This window comes from Lycorma delicatula, chromosome 5, assembly GCF_047948215.1.
Source record: "Lycorma delicatula isolate Av1 chromosome 5, ASM4794821v1, whole genome shotgun sequence".
Taxonomy (NCBI): Eukaryota; Metazoa; Arthropoda; class Insecta; order Hemiptera; family Fulgoridae; genus Lycorma; species Lycorma delicatula.
Window position 1 is genome coordinate 50,485,873 of NC_134459.1, and position 20,246 is coordinate 50,506,118.

A 20,246-nucleotide genomic window follows, 5' to 3' on the forward strand; every position below is an offset into this window, starting at 1 on the left:
TTCTAATCTTTTCTATGTATATATATATATATTTGTTTTTTTACAGAAAGTTCTATGAGTGGTGGCGGCAGTAGCAGCAGAGGAGTTGATTGGCACAGCCATAATAGTGGAAATAATGGAGGAATGAAGGTTTTTAATTCAATGTCAGTTAACCAAAGTCATCACAGCCGAGAAGTGTGGACTAATGATAGCTCACGCAAACATGATTCTGTGCAGCCATGGGCTAGGCCAGCCGCTGTCCACTCTTCATCAGAAAGGTAATATTGAAGTATGGTGATTTTAAACTGAATATGGTGATATGCAGTGCATATTCTACAGATTGAATGGATGTGGTTAACTGAAGAAATCGCATTCAAAAGTCTGTTTATAGGTGAACGTTTGCCTAAATTTGTTGAATAGTATCTTGGTTTCAAAGTCTGTTTCTTACACTTTCTGACACCTAAAAATCAATACATTTAATAGCTACACACAATCAATAATTCTGATTAATAATTTACTATCATTTATCAAACTTCTAAGTTCAAGAGAATATATTTTAAATATATGTTTATCAATTACCTTGCTTATTATAATATAGGTGATGAAGGAATCTATCAATGATTAGAAATGTGTAAAGGTTTTGGTTAATTTTAGTGATTGAAGTCTTTATTAGATCAATGGATGTTAGGGATTAGATAATTCCGTTTCTACTGGATATTGATTCTGGAAATATGCTTTTTCTTTTTAGTTTTGATTCTGTTGATGAAAATTAAAATGTTAAATTAACTAATTCTGATTATAAAGTTTTAAGATGTTGAATTTTGTAGGTAAAATCAATATTTTAGTAAGTGCACTATTCAAAGAAAACTAGATTTGCTTTTTATAAGATTTTTAATTCTTAAATTTTTGAAATAACCTTTTTGCTATTCTTTGAACACTTGTAACATTAAAATTTGTTGCCTTGTAACAGTTTTTAAACACAATTTTTTTTTTGAATTGTGCTTTAATAATCATTAAACATTTAAGCTTATCATTCTATGGATTATCCGTCTTTATCTTATGAATTAATCGATCTTTAAAGTTTGACCAGTAATAATTTTTATTTAAACCAGTTTATTATTTATATAAAATTGAAATTTTATTTTGAAATTCACTGTATATACAAGGGCTGTTTTTTTTTTTTCAAACTACAAGCATGCATCTAAATAAACAAGATAGGCGGGATCCAGCCTATCTCAACCTCTGCCATTGCCGGCTCCATTGCACAGTCTGAGCCGAACTACGGACAATTGAACATGACTGCTATGATCGATGCTCCCACCAAGTGAGTTGGTGAAATGTGATACGTTTTCTGCAAACAGAAGGATGTAGCGCTGCTGAAATCCATTGCAGAATGAGCCTAGTGTATGGTGAAAACTTTGAGTGATGCTGATGTACAGGAATGGTGTAGGAATTAAAGAAGAGTGAACAGTCATCCATGACGAAGGTGGACAAGGAACACAAGTCTGTCGTTACTATATGCCTGGCTGGCTGAGCGTGTCTGGGACAAATAGAGGTTTAAGATAAGTGAACTTTCTGCAGAAATTTCAAGGTACACAGTAGTGACTAAAGACCTAGAATACCGGAAACTGTGTGCATGTTGGGACCCAAAAACGAGTGATGATCACAAAACGCAGAAAATGGCTTCAGCCTTAATGTTTCTCATGTGTTAGAATAATAAGGAGGAAGAGTTTTTAAAGTCTATAGTTTACTGACAATGAGACTTGGATCCAGTATGACAACCAGAAACCAAAGAACAGTCTAAGCAGTAGATGCATACTTCTGCAAACAAACCAAAAATGTTCAAACAGACACTGAGCAACAGGGAAACAATGGCTACATTTTTTTGGGACCATTAAGGTGTATTTTGTTGGTGGACTTCACTCCATAAAAGAGCAGAAGATAACAATAACAAAGGAAATTTATTGTGAATCTTTATATCGCCTCTGCAGAGTGATCTAGAACAAATGAATAGGTATGCTCTCATCCGGGGTGAGTTTAATTCACAACAGTACACAACCGCACTGTGCCAACGTGACGCAAGACCTCAAACAATTAAAGTGAGAAGTTTTTTACCATTCACCATACAGTCCAAATGTAGCACCTAGTAAATTTTATCTCTTTCATGAGTTGAAGGCATGGTTGGGCAGACAACAGTTCACCAACGAAGAACTTCAGGATGCTGTCAAGATGTACCTTATCTCACTGGTGGCAAATCTTCTTTGAAGAGGGTATCAGAAAGCTAGTGTCGTGATATGACAAATGTCACAAACGTTTTGGCGATTGATATATATATATATATATATATTTTTTTTTTTTTTTTCTTTTTAGTGTATATCTTCTTAACCTTTTCTGATCGTGTAGCCATTAAACTGGCTATGTACGACGTCAGTTTTAAAACGCTGTTACAAAATCATTTTATATGGTATCTAAGTTTGTTATTTTGTTTTATATTCACAAAGGAATCAGGTTTATGACACAATTTGAATGAGGTCAATAAATATGTCACTTTTACTTGAGGTCTAAAATATCTTTTCTGACAAAAGATATCGGTAAATATGAAACGCATAACGATTCGTAATGAATAACAGTATACAGCAAAAATTGTTTTTTGTCAATCTGAATAGCCTTTTTAAGTGGTGAGAATTTTTATAAAATGTAGTTTTCTAAATCTACTTTCACTTATATTAACATATGTGATTTATGACACGGGTTTTTCATCATATTTTGCCCAATTTTCAACTGTTTTGCCTGAAAGTATTATTTTTAAAATCAGCAAACTATGTTTCATAAAGACAAAAAAACAAAATTTCGCTAATAAAAAACGCGGCAGATATGCGCAAAAAAAATCCTGCAATTAAATTATCATAATTTCTGTACTGTTTCAATTTTTTTTTTGTTACAGGCTTAAAAAATATCCAATCGTAGTGGGTTTTTTTTGTCAGAATCTGTTAAATCTCTTTAATATACTGTAATTTTTTGAAATTTTTTTCATAAGAGGGTAGCATAAGAATATGAAAGGAGGCAATCAGATACCAACATATTTTCGCGGAGCGCTAATCAACCGCAGATCATTGTGATGGAATAAGGTTAAAATAATACATCATGGGTGTCTTAAGCAAAATTGAACAGTGTAGTTATTATTGAAGTCAGCTTTGAATTATCAGAATTCTATTTCTATAACATTAAATCATTCTTGACATTAAAATGTTCACATGTTCTCTTTGTATTTATGAATGAAACTGTTAAACATAAATCATACAAGGAAACATTTGTCATTTGGAAATAAGACAATGTATCTCATATTTTCTCTATGTTTGTAAAATGTAAATATATCTATAAAAAATATTCTGCATTTTTGTATGACTGAAAGAGTAATATTGGTAAAAAAAAAACTATTCACATTAACGTGTTTAAAATTTTTCGTATTTTTTGAATAAAAGTTGCAGGAGACAGTTTAACCAACCTCAACTAGATTTTAAGAATTGATTTTGAAAACCTGAGTTGATTTTGTTATAAAGGATGCCTTTTTTACTGAAATAATAGGAAATTTACACTTTCTGTCATGCAAATAACCAAAATATTATTTCTCTAACCTGGCTTATAATTTTCTGATGTTGTGCAGGTGGATTTCGAACAATAGTGGTGGTTCTATGAACAATTTGACTAGTCGTACTGCACAATCAAGTATGAGTTCTGGAGTCTACTCGAATACACCCTCAATATCTGTTTTAGGACCTGTAGGCATGTCATCAAATAGTATGTACGGTGCCGATAGATTTGATGCTTACAAGCAGCCTTTGGGATCAATCAGTCGTAAATTTTAAATTACCGTAACGACTGATAACATTCTTCAGATAGAAATTTTCATTTGTTGTAAACATTCCTTTCAAATTGGATTTAGTAATGGAATAAGTGTACAGCATGGGACATAAAATATTACTGAAAAAAGTGTGCTCACTTAACGTCCATGAATTGTAGTTATTGCTGCATTCATGTATAATGTATACATTGTTTTACATTATTTTCTGTCTCATGATTAATTATTTTTGTATTTTTTACGAAAATGTTATTTATGTATTAATAATATAAGTAATAAAGATGAACATTGCAGTAACATGTATCAGAATAAAATTTATGTTTGAATCTATTAGTTTTCTATATTTTATTTGTACATTCTCTTTTTATGAGACAATTGTGTAATGAATTTTCCTTATATTCCATGGTTTACTGAAAGGTCTTTAGATTGCTTTTAATGGCTATTCTGGTGGCCTTTATCACAGTTATATTTTTACTGAATTAGGTTACTTTTAACCAGATACATGGTATAAGACTTACTTAAATGATAAAAAAAGAATTACATTTGTTGTATGATATTTTTCCCTTGACTGTTTCCTCTCTTTTCCATTTCCCTGATAATGTGAATAATATCTTATTATTATTCACATTATCGGGGAAATGGAAATCAGAGGGAACAGTCAAGGGAAAAATATCATACTACAAATGTAATCTTACATTTAGTACTGAAAAATGAGCATATCAATAAAGTTTATGCTTTGGGAAAAAATTCTCGTCTACAGTATCTATAAGAATTCATATTAGGTTGCCATGAAATTTGGTGGTCAATGTAAGAAATTTAATTTGGTAGATTGCATTAAAGCAATATAATATACATAACCATTTTCACAACAATTTCATTTCGTATTATGGTAAGGCAATTCTGTTATGACATGTGTTATATCTCTTATTATTTATATGATTTAAGTGAAATAATTTACTTATTCAGGAAACAAGCAATGCCAGTTTATATAGATCATGAGATCAATAACTTATGACCTGTGGGTCATATGTGGCCTTTAACGGATTTTTTGAGGCCCGTGATGTTCAGAAATAGAATTAAGTAAACTGTACTGTATGGTGGGAAGTAGCAAATAGCTGTTGCAGTGGTAATTTTTCTGTGTTGCTATTGTATACGCTTTCTTTGCGCAACTTGTCATACACTATGAGGCAGGCACTGGTGACCAAGTTTCAAATGCAGCCTTTTGTTTAATTTTATTGAAAAAATAATTTAATTTTTACTAAGTTTCTATGTCACAATTTATTATATTTTAATTTCAACCACAGAATTTATAAATGCCATTTTCAACTCCAGTCAAGAAAAGAAAAATTAAAAGTAGTAAGAAATGAAATAAGCTGTTTGTTAGCAAAACATCAAAATCATTCTTGTTTCATTAGTCAAAGAATATATGATTAAAGCAGCTGAAATTGTTCGCCCAGGAAAAGTGCAATCATTTTGCGATATTTCATTATCAAGAAATACAGTGGTAGAGAGAATTAGTGAAATGGCAGATAAAATTATTTCACAACTACAGGATTTATCTACAGAACTCCTGTTCTTTTAAATTCCAATTTTTGAAAGTTCAGGTATATGAGATGCTGCTCTTTGTATTTGCGATAACTTGGGGAATACTGAAGAATTGTTGGAGTTGGAAATTACTCTTCTTGGAACTATGACACTAAGATATTTTTGATGCTGTGTTGAACATATTAGAAAAGTGTAAGCTTCCACTTGACAGACTTGTGTCTGTAACAGCTGACTGTACTAAATGAATGACAGGTGAAAATTGATGATTTGTGTCAAAATTGATAAAAAAATTACAAGCTGAATACCCAGATAAACTGAAAACCATGGCTTTCCGCTGCTTATTCATCAAGGTATGGTAAAGTCTGACCACATGACTTCCTTACACATATTAAATTACATACACATTTTTTGTATGTTTTTATTAAAATCAAATATTTACACAATTATTAATTCAGCAATCTTACATGAAATATTAGGATATAGTAAAAGTCCCTTTATTGCTTGTATTACTAGATCAGGAATGTTAAAACCAAAGAAAGAATAAAAAGATTGAGAGGATAGAAGAGACAGAAGAATTATATGAAACCAAAGAACAACAAAAAACAAATAAACAAAATGATAACTACAACTTAGGGAGAATATTGTACATCAATATCATGAGTAATGAACTAAAAGAATAGAATATTTTGCAATTTATTAAAGATTAGTCATGTATGCCTCAGTGTATATGTTCTTATAAGGGTCTATTTTTCAGTCACTCTGTAGTTAACCTTAATCTAGATAAAATTAAACAGAAATTCCAGAATAATTAAATAAAATTAAACTAGAAAATACAAAAATAATACAGTTCTAAATTATAATCTTCAATTAAATAATCAGATGTTTCACCAAATCTATTACATATATACAATTTAAAAATACAAGGGCAGTTCGGAAAGTAACCTTTGTTTGCTCACTATGTGGTAAGGAGTTGGGGTAGAAATACAGTTTTTGTACAGACGTGCACAGGAGTCCAGCTGTGACAGTAGCAAGTTTGTGCGATCGCTTGTTGATTTTCTATAGCTTGTTAAAACATGCACTGCAATAAAAATCCCTGCAAAGTGTGAAGTGTGTGTTGTTATAAGATTTCTCATGGCAAAACAATATTCATTGGGAACTTGGCGCTGTGCATGGGCCAAAGATTATGAGCGAAGGAGTTGTATGGGATTGGGTTTGTTCATTCAAAAGTGGATGAAGAAAGGAGTAGCCATCCATATGTGGTCAATCATGAACTGGTTCAAAAGATTGATGCCAAAGTGTGTGAAAATCGATGTTATACCATCTCTGAGCTTTCCAATGAATTCCCGTAAATTTCCAGGACTGTTTGAGACGGTGACGGAAAAGTTAGGCTACCATAAGTAAGGAACAGGTGAGAGGTTTTTTTCAGCCGGAATTTCTAAGTTAGTGACAAGGTACGGTAAGTGCCTAAATTTAAATGGTAATTATGTTAAAAAGTAGAGGAAAGATATAGTTTTAAAATGTATTTATTTACAACCAAATGGAGGTTACTTTCCAAACAGCCCTGGTACATAAGTAGAGGAAAGATATAGTTTAAGATGTATGTAATAAAATGTATTTACCTGCAACTGTGTTTTATTTATAACAAAATGGAGGTTACTTTCCAAACGGCCTTCATATGTAAAATTTTATTTCACTAATGGAAATAATGATATACTGTTGATAAGCCTTCATTGAGGGCTTATTACTGCAGTTAAGAAAAAGTCCAAAATCCAAATATTTGGGCTTTTTTGGACACTTGGTTCAATCGATTGCAATCAAAAAGGGAGTGCATAACTAGGATGTTAACATTCCTAAATCCAAAATTTCAACATCCTGTGGCTAATCATTTTTAAGTTATGCGAGATACAGACATCACACCAAAACTAGTCAAAATGGATTCAGGGATGGTCAAAATGGTTATTTCCGTTGAAATCTGAAAACCACCATTTTTTGAGATCACAATTCTTCCTTTACTTCGTACAAGGAAGTAAAAATGAGGATGACGTATTGAAAATTGTAACAAAAACAATCAACTTTATTTGAGTGGGAGCACTCAATCATCGGAAATTTATTTCTTTTCTTTAATATTTAGAATCTGAATACAACCTTCCTTACTATGAAGAAGTTTGGTGGTTATCATGCCACAAAATTATAAATAAATTTTATTTGCTTATAAAATTTTCTGTTATAAAAAATACTTGTTATAAAATCTGGCATCTTTAACTTAATTACAAGTAACCTCAATAATTTTACAATTACATTGCAAGGCAAAAATATGTTAGTAATGAATATGCATGATGCAGTTGGAAGTTTTGTACAAAAACAATTGTTTAAAAAATATGTTTTGATCCATTTTACCTACATGTGAGCAGTTAACAAATACAAAATCAAAATTGCACTTTCTCCCAGTATTGTGACAAATTTAGGAAATCAAAAATGAATTGGATAAACTTTTAAATTTACAAGATAAGTCTTCTCTTTTTGTTACACCTTTTTCATTTGAAATCAAAAAAGCTCCCACTTTGATTCAACTGGAATTAATTCTAATAATAATATATTCTTAGTTGAAAAATATCCAGAGATTAAAACATTTGCTGTGCAAAGTATGTGTGATACTTTGGGAGCATGTACTTATGTGAGCAATTATTTTTATGTATGAAGTTAAACAAAATGCTGTAAAGATCAAGACTGATGATAAACATATTTTTGACATACAATTTAGGTTGTTACTCAACCTATGTTCCCAGTCTGAATCCTGATATTGAAAAACTAGTAGGGGATAATAATTGCTGGCAGGTTTCCAGGAAAACAATTATTTTCATAAATACATTAAATATTTAATTTTTAAATAGAATTTAGCATAATTGTTATGTATGATTTAATTACTTATTCTGTAGTTATGAATAAAAATTTAAATATTAATTACATGTGAGTTTTAATTATCCTGCTTATGTTAACAGAATCCAGAATCAGTATATAATATATGAAAAAATTTTTTGTGGCCTGTGAAAATCATATTATCACTAAAAATGACCTATAGCAGAAATGAGTTTGAGACTTATTGTTCTAAATGAAAAAACGGTCCTAAAAAAAAATAATTTGGTGTCAACTTTTAAATGAAAGTGCTTTTGACACAATAAAATATCTAAAAATTGATTTCCCAGAATAATGTGTAGGTGGTGTTATTGTTTGATAAATTAATTCACCACAGAATCTTGTATGTGGAAGTATAGAAATGAAATTTTTGCAACATTACGAAAAATGCCACTCCTGACCAGAGTTTGAATCTGGGATCACCAGATGAAAGGCTGTACCACTCTGTAATGGAGATCGGTGTGAAGAATGTCTGTAACTTGACTTGAAGGATAGAAAACTCAACAGCATTTTACTCCTCTACATCTGTTTTATTTTGGCTGTCACCCTTTAACAGTGGTAAGTGGATGATAATGAACTAAAGCTTTCGTAGCAAGTGAAAAAATTTCTTGCCTGACTGGGACTCAGTCCAGATGAAAAGGCAGAGATGCAATCGCTGCCACAGAGCTCAGCTAATCTAAAATAAAAATTGAGATTTTTACATTTTAATGTTTTGTATTTTTATTTATTGATATCTCAATTTGTTTTATTTTATATGTAGAATTTTTTAGTGAAATTTGTCCAGAATTTTTTTATACCTTCAGATAAACATAATTCAAAAAACATCTTAAAAGAGACTATTTATGCGAAGGCATTTGGGAGCGTGTATTTTTTTTTACTTAAATTTTTTTTAATTTTCATGGGAAAAACTTTGAATATTTAAACAGTATGAGGCCAAATATCATTTTGCTATTATAATCCAATGTTAAGCATTAATGAAAAAAAAAAAAAAATTTCAGTAAAAGTAACGCACAATCTTTCATTTAAAAATATTCCACTTAAGTTAAAGTAATTTATAAATTGTACTACTTGCTCTGCAAAGTAAATTAATTTCATAAAAATTGTTAGGTTGAAAAAGGTATAATACATATCACATTTATATATTTTTGTTGAAAATCAATTCATAAATTTATTGACCACTGTGTAATAAAATTAAATAGTATATAAACCACCGAAACACAACAAGTAGAAGAGTTAAATTTACCATATGAATTTCCAATAATCAATTTTCATAGCATCTTGTGAATTTTGGATAATATAATAATTACTTATTAGGTTTATATGCTGTTATATTTATTTTTATCATATACACAATAATTTTTTCTATTATTTTAATTGTGTTTTAGGTATAAACTATTATTATTAATCTTTGTGTTTTTCTTTGCTGTTGTATTTTAGTATAATTATAATTGTATATTTTTGTAAACCTTTTTCTATGATTTCATCATCAAAACCATTAAATATTGCAGTTTGTTTTATTGCAATGAATAGCTTTAAGTATCATGTTTTTATATATTAATTTTTTTATGACCATGAGTGATAAGAATTTAAATGTATTGTAATATTGGATGTATTGTTTGATTATATGTGACACAAACTATTGACAAATGTATTGTTATGTTTTTCAACATAACAATTTTTATGAAATTAATTTACATGGAAGAGCAAGTTAGTACAATTATAAATTACTTTAACTTATGTAGAATATTTTAAAACAAAAGATTCTGCGTTACTTTTACTGAATTTTTTTTTTTCATTAATGCTTAATATTGGATTATAATAGCAAAATGATATTTGGCCTCATACTGTTTAAATATTCAAAGTTTTTCCCGTGAAAATTCAAAAAACTAAAGTAAAACGCTCCCAAATGCCTTCGCCTAAGCAGTTTCTTTTAAGCTGTTTTTTGAATTATGTTTATATGAAGGTATAAAACCAAAAATGTAAAATTAAATAAATTGAGATCAATGAATAATCTTACCCACAATAACATTTGGTGTGTATTTAATATACTATCAACTATTTTATTTTCAAAATCTTGTAAATATTTCAAACATAATTGCAGATGTAGGTGATCGCATTGTTGAGCCTTCTTTTGCAAATAAGTTTTTCTACAACACAAAGTAATTTTGGAAATAAATATTTATTTAGTACAATAGTGGTGATTAATGCATTGGTGTATTCATTCCAGCCTTAGAATTGAATTCTAAAATTCAATTGCACAATTAAAAATTACAAAAAAATTATTAATGTGTATGATAGAGATAAGTATAAATTACCAAATAATCATATAAAATATTTAAAAAATAATAGAGAGGAATTTTGCAAAATTAAGTGCAATGAATATAATATTTATTTTGGTAAAACAAACAGATCATTTAAAAAAAGATTTGTATAACGTTAGATAGCATACAAAAACAGAGGTATATCAAGTGTAACTGATAATAGTTAGAATGTAAACATATTATTACCGATTACAAAAGTAATTGGAGATTTTGTAATAAAAAAATAAATTACTCAAGAAATATTTTTATTCAAATATCACATTCGTATTCGATTTAATTAAAAGCATAATAAAAATACAACTAACAGTTGGCAATAAAAACAATAGAACAAAGGAAAATATTTTTTAAAGATTACATTATTCGTATACCGGAATATACAAATATGTTCCAAATTAATATGGAAATATATTCCAAATTTTTAAAACTGCATATATACAAACACATTCGGGTTATGTTGAGAAGATTCTCTTGTTATGAACTCAGGTAAAACACATTTTACTTTTTTTTGTAACCGAGTTCAAAAAAGAGTTCTCGATATAAGTGGGTTTTTTAAAACCTTATTTTTTCAGTTCATTACTAGAATGTAAGTATGAAATTACCATCTACGGCTGTACAAAAGAAAGAACTTTATAAAGAGAAAAGTAAATAATAAACAACGTAAAATAGAGAATATAGAACTGCGTAGGAACGGTGATATGGAAGGTATTATTAAAAGTATAATTAATGAATTAACGGAAAATGTGTTTGTATTTAATGATTGAAACACAAGGGTGTGTGAAACGGGCTTACTGTTGTTGCAGATTAAAAATCGCCTTCAACCGTTAATCGGTACGTAAATAGTGAACTGATGAATACAAACGGAATGTGAGCGGTTAAAATACGATGATTTACTGACCGATATTCCTCGGTAGTATAAAAGTTGACGTGTCCGAAAGTATAGTAAAAATTCAAAGGTAATGTACAATTGTATGTTCAGTTGAAGTAAAGACAACAAACAACGTGAAACTGTTGAATACGCGTTTTGCAGCAAGAATCGCTTCATGCTAAACGTAGGTAAAAACGAAATTGAGATGTATAAACATTACGATGTTTCATATGACAAAATCATCCAAACGTTTGAAAAAATAACAAAAGAGGCAGTGGTTGGGTGATTTGCAAGAAACTCTTCTTGTGGTACGTCAGTTTAATTTATTCGATCAGTCTGGCAGAGACCATGTATTGATTGGTAGATATTGATAGGTTTGAAAAACTGAATCCAGATACTAGTGCAAAGGTATACTGCTATGATATTACGGATGATTCTTTTAAAGAAAAGGATATTTACATAGAACGTCTAAGCGATTTTCGCTAGTGACAGCACATTGTCAACCTGTTGCTGCTCATTGATCTGGATAGAGTCTGCTCTTATTTTACGTTTATCAATATGAAAGATGGCTATAACGGACTGTCCCGATTGGTCTCTGGAATGACTAAATACAATAACGCCTTTGAATACTCCGTTCGTTGTCCATTCTGTCTCCACCACTTTGTATCTAATATTGAAATTCATCAATTACAGGTACCGTTTGTCATAAATGCCGATTTTGAGTTGTTTGTGATATCGCAGAACCAAAGCGCGAAACTAGTTAGATGAAGCCTGTACAAAACTTACTGTAACCAACCTAATCGCTAGTATACAGAGCACAGGACGATAAAGATTACATAGTTGAAAAATTCCTATTTCGTTTATGGGAGGTGAAAAAGAAATTTGAAGATATTCTCTTGATAGAAAAACCGCTGAATATGAGGGAGGAAAATCAGAGAATCAAAATCTCGAATGATTTTTGTTACTAAGAAAAGACATTTATCTATATATATATATATATATAACGTAGGTGTCTGTCTTAAATGTTACAAAACTCCCGCTTAAAGATCATTCTATGATGATTTGAATAAAACATATATTAGCGATTCCGATTACCAGCATACACAATTAGTGTGAAATAAATTTTCGATTCTTGGGGACTATTACGATCTCTACATGAGGTTGGGTGTACTGCTACACGGTGAAGTGTTCGAAAGGGTGCGCAAACAAACTAATGGATTGACTAGTGTAAATCCGATCCATTTCCTTTTAACTCCTAACTTCTCGTGGTACGTTGTTCTGAAGAAAACCGTAGTCGAGTTACGGCTGTTAACTGATCAGATTACGCATCTATTCGACGGAAAAGGAATACTAGTAGGGTTCTCGATCATTCCCAACCGATACGCCACAGCTAACGATCCTATGATTAGCAATTAGATAAGACAAAAGCAGAAAAAATCTACGAATTATGTCGTTCAATAAAGAAATATGAAATTCTATCTTAAGCAAGGTATGGTACCCAAGAAAATGCATAGGGATGTGACAGTCTTCATGCTTAAAATATTATGTTATAGATCAGGGGCGGCCAAGTCGATCGCGAGGCCAATTTTGGTCGATCGTCGATCGCTCGCAATGCCTGGGGTGGAATTCCGGGTACCATGGACTTTGAAGCGGTTGTAGAAAACAAAACTTTCCAGCAATAGTTTAATACATTCTGGGAATTTGCCAAGGTCATAAATTCCTAGAATTCTGACAGCCTGACACTGCGATCTCCGCCCACCCAGCACAATACATTTTGCCTTATGTGTTACACTTGTAACCGAACGCAACGCAGACTAAACAACGTTCTATCCTGACTGATTCCCATACTGAAGACTCATTATTATAATCTCTGTCAGGATATACACCTTATTATGATTCCTTGGTTAGAGACATGCAAACTCAGTCTTCCCATTACGATTAATGTTAAGGCAACAAAGTAAATTCTAAATCTGTCTTTATCTGTAGCTACTTTGAATTAATAAATATTGTTAATAATTATCCATGTTCTTTTAATTCCCCTGGGCGTGAGTTTTTGGCCCTTTAAATAATTATTGTTGTTGTTTTTTACGTAGATAGATAACCCGTATATCTATATTTCAGTATGAGGTGTACTCAGAGAGCTATTGATAGATTAGCAAAAAGTAAGTCATATTATTCTTTCATTATAAATTTTCCTGGCCCAAAAAAACGCGAAAGTGAAATATTGAATCAAATTATCAGCCATACTATGCATTTTTATAACAAATTTTTCATATTTACGAACAAATGGTACAACTTATACATTGCAGTTGATAAAAAAATTAAATTGCATTTTAAGTTAGTAAAAATCTATCTTGAAAAAGTGTTGGAAAATCGAATTTTTTAGGTACCGCATGTACGGAATGCTGCTATCAAATTTGGGTCTGGAAATTTATTTTCTTCATGAGCCTATATCTCGAAAACTTAATAAGTGAATTAAAAAATAATATATTTTACTTATCTACCCATACCTCGCTGGAATGCACCTTATACTGAAACACAGTGTATAAACATAGTACACCCCTTAGTTTCACACCCCTTCTTCATCCATAGACTACGCCTATGACAACAAGTCGATTGCGACACACTTTTAAGATAAAAAGTCGATCTTATATACAGAAAAGTTGGCCACCCGTGTTATAGATCACTTTAGGAAACGAAAGTGGAATCTGGAAAAAATGTGTAAACTATTGATTAATTGTGTATGGGGTAAAACGATTGAGAATGTGAGAAACGAATTCGACTTGGTTACTTGCAGGAGGAAATTTGTACGGTTAAACGATAGTCCTTTAATCACATGCTACCATTCCTACAACGAACAAGAGATAAATATTAAATATGACTGCTAAAAAATAACGTTGCTCATTAATATAGGAAATTACTAATATAGGTTAATTGAAGAGCATGCAGGTGACAATTTTGTGTATAGTATTTGTTTACAGTATGATTTATATATATATATATATATATATATATATATATATAGTTTATGACACTCCAGTAACGTAGATTCCAACGCGGAGTCATAATCTAAATCGGTTCAGCTATTGAGCTGCTACAGTGGAACAAACATACATACACTCTAAATAAATGACAAACCATTTTGGGCATCCTGTAAAACGTTTTTGCTGTGACAAAGTCAAGGAAGTTGAACTAATATTATGTTCAAACGCGATAAATGTTCTAATAAGATTTCTCATTACGGATACAGACTCGCTGTTAAACGCAATCTAACCGAAACTGAACATTTTTTAAAGAGATTCATTTGATGAATCTTGCTGGGCCTTCTGCCAAACCGATACCGGACTAAGATATATCTGGTATTTCATGGTTGTGATGCTGAACAGTTTATTGCAAGAAAGACTCGCGTTTAATAGAGTATAATGATGACGGCGATAAGTCAACGGAAAGAGATGTTGGAACGTGAAATGTATAAACACTGCCTCTTTAATACAGCAGTCTCATATATCAAGTATAGTTGATTACGAACATAGAATTTATGTTATCAGTTAGTGTAAGAAAGCTCTGTCACTATATAATGATAAATGATTCGTGTGAGAATATAAAATAGATACAATAGCGTATGGACACTACTTAATTGAGAAAATCTTAGTTGAAGAAATGTTAGCTAGACATAAGAGATCCTTGAGATAGTAAGAGGTCATATTGCTACCGCAAGGATAGAGGCTGATTAGTTTTAAAGGCTATTTTCTGTTATCATTTTATATATTTTGCATTTATATCTGAATGAAAAAATAAATTCTTATGAGGTCGACTTTTATCTTATTAGAAATTTTCATTTATGATGAATTTAATTTTTAAGTTTCTGTTCCTGCTCGATGCATACATTTTTTTAGATTAGATTTGTATAAATTTTTATATTATGCAATCTGAATTTCTGTTTCGAATTTTGTAAACAAATTAGTAGTGATTAAGTAAATAAAATGGTATTTCATTTACTGAAAAACTTTGTAACTGTTCTCCAGGTGTCGCTTACAATGGAGCTCGAGGTGATATTCATGTGGCAGTTATTTTAACAATAGATTAATTATCGTCATAATCTACGATAGAAGTCTTAAGCCTTTGAGGAAATTAAGTCAAAGAAGAAAGAAGTAGTAGTTCTAGGTTTATCGTATAATGTTGTGGTGAGTTAGTTGAAACTTGCTCAGAAGAAATATAAGCTTAGCTCAGGTGTCAGAAAAAATAATCTACTGATGATAGTTTAAGAACATGTTTAATGATGCATTAACACTTTAGATAAGTTTTTTTATTCACGCAAGAACCTTCTTTCCTTCTCGGTGGGAATGTCAGCACGAAGAAATAGCGGTCTCGGGGTGGTAGAAATGTTGGAATAACATTGATTTCCTCAACACCTAAAAAAAATAAGAATATGACATATGGTGTGCGACGAATGGAACTGTCTTGAAATTAACGTAATGGTAAGCAAACCACTGATATGAAGGGGTGTTGACTTTATACTTCGTATCATGATGAAAGTTGTAACAAGAAAGTAACATGACGTTTCATGATGAAAGTAATGCTTCGTATATTCAAACCAATAGTTTTATGTAAAACCGTTAGGTAGTGTGGTAGTCAGTCCTAAGTAGTTTGAATTAGTGTACTCATAACCTCAATATAACTGAAATTTTTATCAAATTTGGCGGTTATTATTTTGCTTCGTGATATTTGAGTAATCTAATCTATATATTTATCGTAATCTAGTATATTTTTATCTATTATTGTTCATTGGTCTTAGAATACCTTAATCTGTTTATACAAGTTCGTCAGTTACTGCACGAGGTATGATATTTACACGTTTTTTTAAATTCATATTTTAACGTTTTTATGTAAATTTATCGAAAAGACTGATTTAAATACAACCATTTACAAGAATTAAATATGCTAGTTTCTTGTTTACGAAGTAAATTTTATTGTGACATCTTTGTAATTCACTTCTAGTCGCTGTAATTTCTTAATTATTTATTTTATAATGAAATAATTTATCTTTAACAAAAATATTATTACTGAAGACTTCAAAGAAGTGTAAGCAGATTTTAACATAAAACTAATGTTATCTTTCTTTAATGATATTGTAACACTTTATTATTGCCCTTTATGTTATGTATACATTTTTTTGTATTACTTTAGCACCCTTATTCACTGCAGTGGTATTTTTTTAAAAACGTTAAATTATGTACTTTTACATTTTATTGTTGTAGACTTTAATATAGCTTGTATGTCTGGCTGAGAGGTTGTAGTTCAGTTGGATACTTCTCATTCCAACAGTTTCTGAAATGTATGAAGAACCTATAGGAAAACTGCACCTATTTTTGTGCAACTCTGGTTGCTGGAGAGAAAATAATTAATTTTTGTTTTACCATATATGTAAGCCGGCCAACACAAAATTGTTAATTGGTAGTGTGCTGCTGTATCCTTGTAAGTATGCCCTTATATCTTGAGAAATTGTGAGCTGTATGGGTATTATATTCTACTGCTTATTGGGTTGATCTAATGGTGTATGCATCTTTCCAAATCAACTGATTTGGAAGTCGAGAGTTCCACCGTTCAAGTCCTAGTAAAGGCAATTACTTTTATGCCGAATTGAATACTAGATCATGGGTACTGGTGTTCTTTGGTGGTCAGGTTTCAGTTAACCAAACAACTCAGGAATGGTTGAACTGAGACTGTATACGGCTACACCTGATTTACAGTCATACATATCCTTATTCATCCTCTGAAGTAACATCTGAACAGTAATTCCCAGAGGCTAAACAGGAAAAAGAAAGATTCCACTGCTTAAAATTTTTTTTGGATATGGTTGTTTATTTTGTACTGCTGTTCCTCAGTGGGCAGGTCATTCTTTCACATCACCTGAGGTTTTCACATCCGCAGTCGTGATTGAAATAATTATATAATAACATTTTAAAAATAAAAATTTAAAATAATGAAAATTGCATATTAATTTATACAAGTGCTGCAATGTGTTGCAGTTTTTATAAGACAGTCTCCCCCAAACACTGCGTGGTGGTTTATCAAATTGAAATTTTGTATGTATTTATATGTAATATTTTTCTAATATATTTCATTTTAATTAATTAATAATAATTTTAATTTGTATTAAACAATATCCAAAAAACTAAAAATCAAAATTTACTAATAAACCATTTATCAATAAATAAATAATTTGCATGGTTCCCACAGGCAGGATATGCCAGGAAAAGCCAAAATTTTTAGAAAAAATTGATAAGGAAAAATTGCAAAAAATTTCAGAGAATTTTATTTTTGTTACCGATTTAATATTATGCTAGTTATTAATAAAGTATTTTTTAAGTATTGCCATAATATATATTTGATATACTTGCCTGGCTGGCATCAGGAAGTGGTGATCCCATCGCCCAGCACATGCAACTATGTGCTTCAAGCAGCCATTAATATGCCTTGTTCTTACTTCCCCAACTATTCTTTTATATTAAAGGAGGAATATTCCAAATTATAATTAATTTTTTCACTGTTGAAATTTTAACAAAAATTTAACATTGAAAAATTTAAAGGTTAACAGTTTTCTTGGAATTTCTCTCATTGCCATGAATTTTTTTTTGCACTTTAGATAAGTAATTGCTTTTAAGTAATTGGCATCTAAAAAGACTCTGTTTGATCAGTGGTTAGATATAAACTTACATCCAGAATTCAGCCGGTTTGGAAGAGGAAAATGTGAATCATGTTTTTTTGTGATGTGTGTAAAAAAAACATTTTGGACCAGGCAATATGGGCCGAAAGGCAGTTCCTTCGTACAGTAAAGGAAAGCAGTATCATAAAATAATTAAGATAAGGCATTTCCAGCCTTTACCGAAAACATTTTATTTCGCATTGGTACTTCAACTCTGTAGACAACTTTGATAAACAGTTGTGAGAACGGTGGTCGTGATTCATCTGTGTGTTCTTTGCCTGGCTCTTCTCATGAGAGTAATACCATTTCAGCAGCAAATGATACGTTTGAGTCCTTGACATTATTTATACAAAATGACAATACAATTTCTTCTTTTTGTTATAAAGATGATGTTTCTAAGGCGAAGATTATGTGGGTTCTTAATGTACAAAATAAGTTATCCTTAAGTTTATATGATAGTGTTGGTGTAACTTTTAAAACTATGTTTCCTGATAGTTGTATAGCACACCAAAATTCCAGCTTAGAACTACTAAATGCTCTGTCATTAATCATGACCTTGCACCATACTTTGATGGCATTCTGCAAATAAGCTAGAATAATAATGACCAAATATTTGTCAAGTAAATGTTAATAACGTTTATTTTCTGTACAAATAAGGTGTTTGTTCTAGTTTCCATATCTGTATTTATTACTTTTAGTGTCAGTGATTTTCTTCTTTTTTTTTTTAATTTGTGATCATTCTTTATTAAATTGAAATCTGTGTTAGAATTTTTATGCAAACAAGTTATTAAATATTGGTTTTGTTTACTTTGAAAAATAATGTAGGCTAGTTTTTTATAAAAAAACTTTTAGGAATCTTAGGTGCAGCTAATTATTTTAAAAAATTGCTTTAGTTAGTTTTTATTCTTATCTGTGTTACTTTTAGTTACCATGATGCTCATTTTTATTCAAAAAACTTGTTAATTGTTTTTTTCTTTACTTTGTAGTGTAATTTACCGAAACGATTTATCATAAAATAGCCTAATTTTTAATGTATAATGTAAACAAATAATTAAAAAATAAACTTTAAAATTGAATATAATAATAAATAATAAAAAAGGGCATGAGTCGGGCAGCTATGGGGACGGTGGGAGTCTACAAAAAATAAAATATCTATGTATTTTGCAGAGTAAACAGCAATAGCATAACATTATGAGGGTCAGGAAACTTTTACTTAATTGGTCAGGAAAAGTAAGTAAAAGTCAGGAAAAATGAATCTTAAAATTCTGTGGGAACCCCAAGTTACCATTTAAAAGAAAAATGAAATACTATCTTTTAATAGTAGAATTAGATAAAAAAAATACACTGGTTATTATGACAGTTGAAAAATATAACTTAACGAAACAATATACTGTTAATAAAAATAAATTGAGGAAATTAATTACCGGACTACAGATTTCTAAAAGTAACAAAAAGTTTAACAAAAGTTGAAACAAAAAAATTCAGACCAGTTTTTACTATAATAATAATAATAATTTAAATAACATTCTAGATTATATTCTTTTAAACAGATTGCTCGTAAATTAACCAGGCTACCAAATATTCATAAATTAAACATCCCAATGTGACCTTTAATCAATTCTAAATCTACTCTCAGTTACATCCAAACAAGAGATAAAATTCTTATTAATAAAATGAATTTACCTAATACATTTAAAAAATTATAAAAAATTCTTATGAATTAGGAAGTAAATTAAATAGGTAAAATGTAAATAAAGACAATGGAATGGTTAGTTATCAACAACTATTTTGTATCCTAGCATATCATAAATATAATAATAATAAAAAGTAACCAAGAACATCCAAAATTTATTAAAGATCATCACTATTATAAGAAATATGTCAACAAAACCATTTTGAATTTAATAACAAATAGTATACACAAAAAAGATACCTTACCTATGGGATTTCGATTATCAACAATTATGTCAGAAATATATTTACAGGATTTTGAGAGTAAATTAATGCATGGCATAACTAATACACAAAGTTTTAATATGTACATGGTTGATATTCTTA

At 30.2% G+C, this 20,246-nt stretch overlaps 2 protein-coding genes across 7 annotated transcripts in view; both read left to right on the forward strand.

Annotated features, from left to right (window-relative positions):
* LOC142324939 (uncharacterized) overlaps nt 1-4,168 on the forward strand; it is a 69,091-nt gene extending 64,923 nt beyond the window's left edge. For all 4 annotated transcript variants that reach the window (XM_075366091.1, XM_075366092.1, XM_075366094.1 and 1 more), the window contains 2 exons: nt 47-257; nt 3,644-4,168. In XM_075366091.1, the coding sequence (XP_075222206.1) occupies nt 47-257; nt 3,644-3,845 (413 nt within the window). In that variant the 3' untranslated portion in view covers nt 3,846-4,168. The remainder of the gene's footprint in view (nt 1-46; nt 258-3,643) is intronic.
* A 12,026-nt stretch (nt 4,169-16,194) lies between these two features.
* LOC142324940 (uncharacterized) overlaps nt 16,195-20,246 on the forward strand; it is a 120,367-nt gene continuing 116,315 nt past the window's right edge. For all 3 annotated transcript variants that reach the window (XM_075366096.1, XM_075366097.1, XM_075366098.1), the window contains exon 1: nt 16,195-16,321. The gene's annotated coding sequence lies outside the window, so the exon portion shown is untranslated. The remainder of the gene's footprint in view (nt 16,322-20,246) is intronic.